The sequence below is a fragment of the Amia ocellicauda genome, chromosome 6 (assembly GCF_036373705.1).
Source record: "Amia ocellicauda isolate fAmiCal2 chromosome 6, fAmiCal2.hap1, whole genome shotgun sequence".
NCBI lineage: Eukaryota > Metazoa > Chordata > Actinopteri > Amiiformes > Amiidae > Amia > Amia ocellicauda.
Genome location: NC_089855.1, coordinates 40,700,917 through 40,708,113, shown reverse-complemented (window position 1 = coordinate 40,708,113; position 7,197 = coordinate 40,700,917). Strand labels below are relative to the sequence as shown.

Here is a 7,197-nt window from a genome sequence, read left to right as displayed (position 1 = left end):
ACGTGGTTCGAAAGAAAGGAAACTTGTTGGGCAAGCGTGTTCTATCACGGGTGGGGGGGGGGGCTGGTGGGGGTGGTGGTGGTGGTGGTGTTGGAGGGGGAGGGGGGCCTTAGTGCGAAATCCACGCCTGGATCCACCATCGCTCCGCCGAGCCTCCCGAACTGACAAGACTGGGATCTTCGGTAATCTCCCTCCACGGTTCGGCTCGCTGAGATTTGAGGGTGCTGAGGGCTCTTGCCGTGGCGTGGATTTACTCTTGTGCTTGTGTATTTTTTTTTCTCTCCCCTACCTTCTCTACTCCTCCTCCCCTCTCTTTCTCTCAACACCCCCCCCCCACTCTTTCCCCACACACACACACACACACACACACAATCACACACACACACACCCCCTGCTTTTCTGAATCCTCTCTCCACTCCTCTCCACTGGAGCGGACGGCGGACGATAAAATATTTTTTTATATATATATATCTATATATATAGATATATATATATAGATATATATAGAAGACCAGAAAAGAATATTTTTTTTCATGGCGCAAGGGCTGGACCAGGAGCTCGGTTCTGGGAGTAGCGGTTCCGGTGTCACGGATTGTGTTGATTCCAGCGCAGAAGCCCCGGCAACAGCGGCACAGGCGGAGAGCTGTACCGGCGCCCGCTCCTCCTCCTCCTCCTCCCGGCTCGATGCCGAATGATGGTCGCTTGGTCGCCGCGGATGAAGTCGCTTCTACCCGGATCGTCGGCTCTTCTCAGCGCAGATCCCCATTTTCGACGAATCCGTTCTCGGAGCTAGAGTATACATATGGAAACAGGGGACCGGAATTTTAGAAAAAAGGAAAACTAACCGTTGTTTCTTTTTTTTTTTTTTACCCTTCCTCCTCAATTTATTTATTTATTTAAATATTTGTTTTATTTATTTATTTATTTATTTTCCCTTATTTTATCCCCTGCTCCACCACCTCCTCATTCATTCACTGATTTGGATATTAATTTTCTTTGCGGTGTTGTTTGATCGCAAATAGCCTATATATTTATTTATTTATATAATTGAGTTGATCGGGTGGAAGATTTAGTTAATTATTATTATGGTATTATTAATGCTATTATAATTGCTATTATTAATGCTTTATTCGATCGACCTTTCCTTCGCTTCCCCTCAGTACGTTTCTGTTTTTCTTTATTATAACGCTTTTCCTTTAACCCTCGGCTCCCCCCCGACCCTGCCTCTCTCTCCCTCTCTGCCTCATTCTTCTCTCCCGTTAACTAGAAAACAGAGACCGATAGATAACTCGACAGACAGAGCGACGGACAGACGGACGTACTGATACAGAGCTATAGATATATAGTACCAATTTAGCGTTTCTATTATTATACATATATTTTTGTTCTTTCTTAACGTTACTGATAGGAAATTTAGCCAATTCACAAACCTCAACCCAGGCGAATTTTAAACCTGTATAGGCTATATTATATATGTAGCGCAAATCGACCAGTCCACACAGTCTCTCTTCTATTGGCAAGTAAGTCACCGAGAAACCGTTAATCCGTCCGGGGCTTCTACTTGGAAAAAGGCCGGATTGTCGAGAAGACAACACCGCTTATTAAATCCTACAGGGGTTCTGAGTGTGAATTCAAATAAATTAAAAAAAATACTAATCTATGATGCTATTTTCTCAGTGTTCTATTTTTACATCGAAATAAATTAATACCGGGTGGGTCTAGTCTACCTGTTAAGATTTTTTTTGTCTTTCTTTGACAGTGAATTCAGCGAGTAGATGCGGCACCTGTAGGGGTAGGTTGTTAGCGGTGGTAGCAGCAACAGTGTTGGTAGTAGCAGTAGTAGTAATAGTACAGTAGTAGTAATAGTAGCAGCAGTAGTGATAGCTTAGTTTTGCAGACACAGTGGTGTGTCGGGCATCCTGTCGGTGTCAGCCTTGCAGTCACCGAGCGCCTTAAGACCCCAACCGGACAAATCGATATATAAGGAAACCCCCACCCCCACCCCCCGCTGCTCAGATCTCCCTCTTTCGCGACTTCCTAAGACATCCGCCCGTCTCACCTCCCTTTACCCCCCTCTCCCCCCACCTCTTTATTATTATTATTTTACACAAGCGAGACTCTTGATTTTCTCCCTTGTGCGTGTCCCCTTAAGCCGTCAAATATTTATTTCCTATACGTCAAGCGGAAAGGGGGCCCCCCTTTCATGGAATGCGGGAACATGGGCCTCTTTGACCGCGGCGTCCAGATGCTACTGACCACGGTGGGCGCTTTCGCCGCCTTCAGCCTCATGACCATCGCGGTGGGCACGGACTACTGGCTGTACTCGCGGGGCGTCTGCAAGACCAAGTCCGTGAGCGAGAACGAGACCAGTAAGAAGAACGAGGAGGTCATGACTCACTCGGGGCTCTGGAGGACGTGTTGCTTAGAAGGTAACGGACCTGATTAACGGTCTTTAATTAATTAATTGGTTAATTGGTTAGATGTTAGAAGGGGAATCTTTGCTAAAATGTATTGTGGTTTTGCCATGGTGTTTTTTTCGAATGTGTTTGTATGTGTAGGCCTATTTATGTATTTATGTATTTATTTATTATTTAACGCATTTATTGAAGCGGAGTTTCTGCTTGGCGCCTGCATCTTTGGAGGCTTCACTTGTCACTCACCCACTCAAACCCTAACCCCCCCTTCCTGCTTCTTTTCCGTATTGAAGGCTTTGGCATCCACCATCACCACCCTACACGAATGCAATAAAGAGTTCTAAGCACAGACAAATGGCCCTACTGGTGTGCGTTCAAGTCTTATCCAACACAACTGGCGGTAGATATCAACACTGTACAGCAGCAGCTGCAGCGGGGAAGACGCTGTGTATGAGAGAGAGAGAGAGAGAGAGAGAGAGAGAGAGAGAGAGAGAGAACATATCATGCCAATAAAGCTTGTTTTTGAATTTGAATTTGAATTTGAGAGAGAGAGAGAGTTTTTTCCAAGCCCCATTCCCTTCTCTCCCTCTTTCTTTCACTCTCTCACTTCCTGACCCCGCCCCGCTTCACGGTACTGTATATATAAGTTATGTGGCGTTATATATTGGCTGCATCGTCTCTAACCCAAGCCTTGTGCTGATGAGAGTGAGATATACATCCAGTGTACCGATGAAGCAGGCCTGAAATGGTGTACTGTGCCGTATAGCGTGGTGTACAACTGGAGCAGAGGAGGCGGTAAGGGACGCTTTATATAAAGATACAGTGACTGAGATAGTAGCAGAAAAAATTACCATGGTCTGTTTGTTTGTTGGTTTGTTTGTTTTATTCTACCACTGATGATGAAAACGACGGGTTTTCTTTGAAACAGACACAGAGCCCATACTAACGTTATAATAATAATAATAATAAAATTGACCAGTGTAAACTCTGCAGTGTGTCTGTCTGTTTCTGCGCAAGAATGCAACACGTTTGTATGTGTTTGCATAAAAGTTGTGGAAGCTTTTACACAGAACTACATTTTGGCAGTGGGTTTATATTATTATTATTATTATTATTATTATTATTATTATTATTATTATTATTATTATTATTATTAATTGAAGTTCTGTGCTGTGATGCCCTTTGGTTAAGCAAATAGGAGACCAATTCATGTAGACTTAATATGTCATCAAAGCATGGGCAGAGAGAGACAACTTGGGATACACATACTTGCATATGGATGTATACAGACAGGGTAAAGGACATCTGCCAATTCAGAAAGAAATGAAACCAAATCAAACCAAAGGCTCTGTTGTCCATGAAATAGAACCCAAAAAGGGGATTTGTCTCCGGCTCACCCTGGCTCAGTGCAGAAACACCGGCAATGTGTAACCATATAGAGCACTATGTAAACAGCAACTATAGATAGCAATCAATAAATAACTGCAAACAATGAATACATAACACCATAATAACAGCTGCAACAAATCATTGTCCAGTAAAGCGATGCTATCATTATTGTTGTTGTTGTTGTTGTTGTTGTTGTTGTTGTTGTTGTTGTTGTTGTTGTTGTTGTTAGTAACAGTGAGAAGGGATGCCAGTGTACTGGGTCCTCCACAGAGATGTATGGGCCTGTGTTTGCACAATCTGATTGGCTCTCTTCATTTATCAGGGCTGTTTGCCTTGACTCCTTCAGTTGAAATGGCTGCCCTGATTAGAACCATAACTGGCTCTTGTAACTGTTTCTGGTTGGTTAACAACACACATGGGGACCAGGTTGACCTGGGTCAGGAGCACCTATCCCCACACCTCGTTGTTGGCCAGCCAGACAGCTAGCACTGACCTGGGCACAGTGAGATGAGAGGCCCTGGAAACTGTGGACTTCCTGCACTGAGAGAGAGGCACAGAGAGAGAAAGCCACATGGAAAGAGACATACACACCTATACACACACACACACACACACACACACACACTGCACACTGTGGCCACCATGACTGCAGATCCGGCCTGCTTGTTGGGACCCATAGTGTGAGAGTGCAGACCTGACCTGCAGTGGAAACTGAGGTAGAGCCCAGCTAGCCAAATAACGCTGTGGCAACATTGCAGTTAAGGGAAATCAGAACAAAGCGAAGATGTGGTGACAGACATTTGCAGCCCCAAGGGGGATGTTGTGAAATAAATAATGTTATAAATTGACATAGATAAGTAAATTGAAGGAAAACAATATTAAATGGCTAAATCAAATCACAAATATGATAATTAGATAATAAAATAACGTAAAGAAACATAGGACCATGTGGACTAGTGGTTAGTGTTCTGAACTCCCAGGTGGGGGGGGCAATAATGTTGGACCCTTGAGGAAGTTATTCATAGATTGCTCTAGTAAAGCCCCAGCTATTTGAATGGGTAATCATATGTAAACATAATGTGATATTGTAAGTCACCTTGAATAACAGTGTCTGCTAATATATAGAGATAGTTCAGAGCCCTGAGTGCCCATTGACCAGTCAAGACTTAGAGACAGAACAAATGAAAAGTCCATATATAGGATAAAATTGGTGGAATCAGTTAATATTCATGATGATTCATTCAATGCTGATTAATATACAAGTGTAACAGATTGTATTGGCTAACAAACAATCAACACAATATAAAACAGATTCCACACTCCACTCACTGCTTCAAACCTGGTATGCAACTCTTAGAGGCAACAGGAAATGTATGTATTTAGTTTGATTCCTACTCCTCTTCCACTGGTGCTGTCAACACACAGTACACAAGGGACAGTTACATGTTTTGAAGTGTGTTGTGTGAAGGAATTGAAACAGCACAGGGTAAGGAAGGCTGAAGACCACAGAGAGCCGGCCACTGTATCACAGTCTCCCACTAGCTAGACTTCCACAGGATTTTAAATACACTTACATACTGGGTGAATATTGTTTATTTATGATCATTTACTTAAGTTCTGATTCATTTTCATGTTTCTCTCAACACAGAATAAACAGTTTGAAGTCAATTTTTTTTTTAAATTACACTGTACCCAGGGCTGTTCTGAGGGGGAAATATTTGATGGGGAGGGCATAGTCTTGAGGTCCATGTTTAGCATTCTAGCCATCATGAGGAGCAGGGTTATGTGGGAGGAATCATATATCTTTGTTTGTACTAACCCCACCTGATTGGCAGAACTCTGTCCTGTACACAACACTGCAAACAAATAGGCACATCTATCGCTGAGAACTGGGTGGCCGTGGTGGGAATAGAGCAGTAGGGTAAGGTGGAGATTCTGCAGTTTCCCACGTATGGGTCCAAATGCAGCTAACATATTGTGCTGAAATAATGACTGGGCTCGCTGACTGGCACTGGAGTCATTCAAGCCAGATTAGAGGATACTGGCCCGAGGAAAGTTCGAAAACTGTGGCTCCACATCTGTCCTTGAGAGCTGAGCACTGACTGTGGGAACTGATTGGACTTGTGTGTTGGGGATCGTTTGTGTTTTTAATTTACAGCTCAGGGACAGAGCAGGGTTTGTCAGCAGCACTGCCAGCATAGGCACGGGAGTAGAGCTGCATGTAGTATTATGGGATATCGAACCTAATTTCCTGACACAGGTGTGACTATAGTGTTGTAGTGTAATTGATACAGACACGGGTATGACTGCAGTGTAGTAGTGTAACTGGTAAAAGTATTCAATGTATTATTGTTATTATTATTGATTAGTAGACACTCTTATCCAGGGTGACTTACAGTTTACACAAGAAACATTTTGAAGTTTACATTACAAAAGTGCAGTAATACAATGAGTACGAAATACAATATGCACACATTCTAGTACAATGAGCTAAGAAGTGCTGACAATGATATAATTAAGTCATAGGTAAGTGCTAAAGGGAAGGGGAGGAATAGGAGAAGTTGCAGTCAAACGATAGAAGTGCTAACAATACATCAGTACGCGGGAGCATAAGGAAGCATAGTTAAATAAAGTGCATAAGAGCAAGAACACTGAGCAGCCCAGGAGATTAGGCTGCTTTGTTACAGGTACAGTCTGAACAGATGTGTCTTGACCACCTGACCCTAGTATAGTGGATCAATGGCTGCAACACTTGTTTCTGAAGTGAAAGAGTGTAAGTTGGAATCCTGGCCAACCCAAGTTTGTGCTGAATGGCCTAGTGAAATGGGCGATGATGAGATGAAAATCTTATGCTGAAGTGAATTGGGGCAAAGGAGTCAGAAACTTGTGTATGATTCAATAGTGCTCGAACTGTGTCTTTATAAAACACTACAAATTCACTGACTTTTCCAGCAGCAGGGTGCCAGAATAATTACAGTAAACACACTTTTGCTGTAAAATTGTACAGTACGACAGTTTGCAAGTTACTCCCCTCTTAATCATAATTACAGTGACTTATTGACAACTCTGCGCAACACTGCCAGTAAGTTACTGTGAACTTTAGAGATTTGTGTGTGTGTGGGCTGTGCCTCTGCAGTCCTCTGGGGCTGAAGCTTCTGGGCTCTTCTGGTTTCCACACCCCCCTCCTCAGGTCCCAGTTCAGTGCTTGATTGGGAGTCACTATGGGAATCAGAGAGTCAGCACCCCACCCCCCCCGGGAGCCTCACTGACCCCCTGAGGCCTGGAGCTGCCCATAGTCCTGTACACCAGTGGTTCTCAGCCCTGGTCCCAGGGTCCCCACTCTGTGTCCACTTTGTGCCGCAGCCAAATGCTCAGTTACTTCAATGAACTATTA

General features: G+C 43.6%; 1 protein-coding gene across 1 annotated transcript in view; it reads left to right on the top strand.

Annotated features, from left to right (window-relative positions):
* Positions 1–426: 426 nt before the first annotated feature.
* Positions 427–7,197, top strand: part of cacng2b (calcium channel, voltage-dependent, gamma subunit 2b) — a 41,429-nt gene continuing 34,658 nt past the window's right edge. Inside the window, exon 1 of the mRNA XM_066707162.1 lies at positions 427–2,429. Within this exon, the coding sequence (XP_066563259.1) occupies positions 2,204–2,429 (226 nt within the window). The 5' untranslated portion in view covers positions 427–2,203. The remainder of the gene's footprint in view (positions 2,430–7,197) is intronic.